This window comes from Chinchilla lanigera, unplaced genomic scaffold (genome assembly GCF_000276665.1).
Source record: "Chinchilla lanigera isolate Chin_1 unplaced genomic scaffold, ChiLan1.0 scaffold00098, whole genome shotgun sequence".
NCBI lineage: Eukaryota > Metazoa > Chordata > Mammalia > Rodentia > Chinchillidae > Chinchilla > Chinchilla lanigera.
In genome coordinates, this window is record NW_004955499.1 from 201,698 (window position 1) to 202,950 (window position 1,253).

Genomic DNA, 1,253 nt, shown 5'->3' on the forward strand with positions numbered 1-1,253 from the left:
CACGTTGGCCAGGCTGGCGTCCAGATTGGCAATGCCTGCTGGGAGCTCTACTGCCTGGAACATGGCATCCAGCCCGATGGCAAGATGCCAAGTGACAAGACCATTGGTGGTGGAGACGACTCCTTCAGCACCTTCTTCCGCGAGACTGGTGCTGGCACACATGTGCCCAGGGCCGTGTTTGTAGACCTGGAACCCACAGTCGTGGGTGAGTGGACCCGGGACACCTGCTGAAGCTCGCAGCTCGAGCAGGCGCCTGCAGGTTTTTAGTAATGGGCGGCCGTTTCTTCTCCTTCCAGATGAAGTGCGCAAGGGTACCTACCGCCAGCTCTTCCACCCTGATCAGCTCATCACAGGCAAGGAGGATGCTGCCAATAACTATGCCCGTGGGCACTACACCATCGGCAAGGAGATCATTGACCTGGTCTTAGAGCAGATTCGGAAACTGGTAAACACAGCATTTAAGCAATTTAAATTGGGGTTAGCGTTTTCTCTTGCAGTGTTTGTTTTTGCTCATTGAGATAGGGTCTCACTCTGCAGTCCAAGCTAGCCTTAAACTCCTGTGTGGCTCAGGGGGGCCTTGAACTCTCAATCTTCATGGCTCTGGCTCACGAGAGCTGGGATTACAGGCGTGCACCACCGTGCCTGGCCCACGATGAGACTCATTCCTGGCAATTAAAATAGCACTTGGAAGCTGGGCGTGGTGGCGCACGCCTGTAATCCCAGCACTCAGTAGGCTGAGGCAGGAGGATCTTTGTGAGTTTGAGACCAGCCTGGGCTACAAAGTGAGCTCAAGGTCAGTCTGAAGTGCATAGAGAGACCCTGTCTGAAAAAGACACACACACAAAAAAATAGCAATTGGGATCCTCGTACATTGTGTCCTTCTAAACCAGATGGTCCTGGGTTATGGCACAACGGCCAGAAGGGCACAGACCCTTGCTGAATTGGGTAGCTGTGTTCATGCCTAGTGAGGGCAATTCATCTGCTGTCAACATGAGGAGAATCCTTAACAATTTTGCAATATTTAAGGCCATTATGACTGCTTGCATCCACCTGAGACTTCATACCTTTCTACGTCATTTTAATTACACTGAGTAGCTACTTCTACATGTACCTGATTCATCAAACTCGTATAAAAAATCTGGGCTTGGCAGGCTGAGGCAGGAGGATTTTTGTGAGTTGGAGACCAGCCTGGGCTGCAACATGAGCTCAAGGCCAACCTGAACTGCATAGTGAGACCCTGTCTCAAAAAGAGC

The 1,253-nt window shown here is 51.3% G+C and overlaps 1 protein-coding gene across 1 annotated transcript in view; it reads left to right on the top strand.

Annotated features, from left to right (window-relative positions):
- Positions 1–1,253, top strand: part of LOC102021461 (tubulin alpha-1C chain-like) — a gene marked incomplete at its 3' end in the record, with an annotated part of 11,720 nt that overhangs the window by 8,062 nt on the left and 2,405 nt on the right. The window contains exons 3-4 of the mRNA XM_013505550.1: positions 1–205; positions 297–445. Coding sequence (XP_013361004.1) covers positions 1–205; positions 297–445 — 354 coding nt within the window. The remainder of the gene's footprint in view (positions 206–296; positions 446–1,253) is intronic.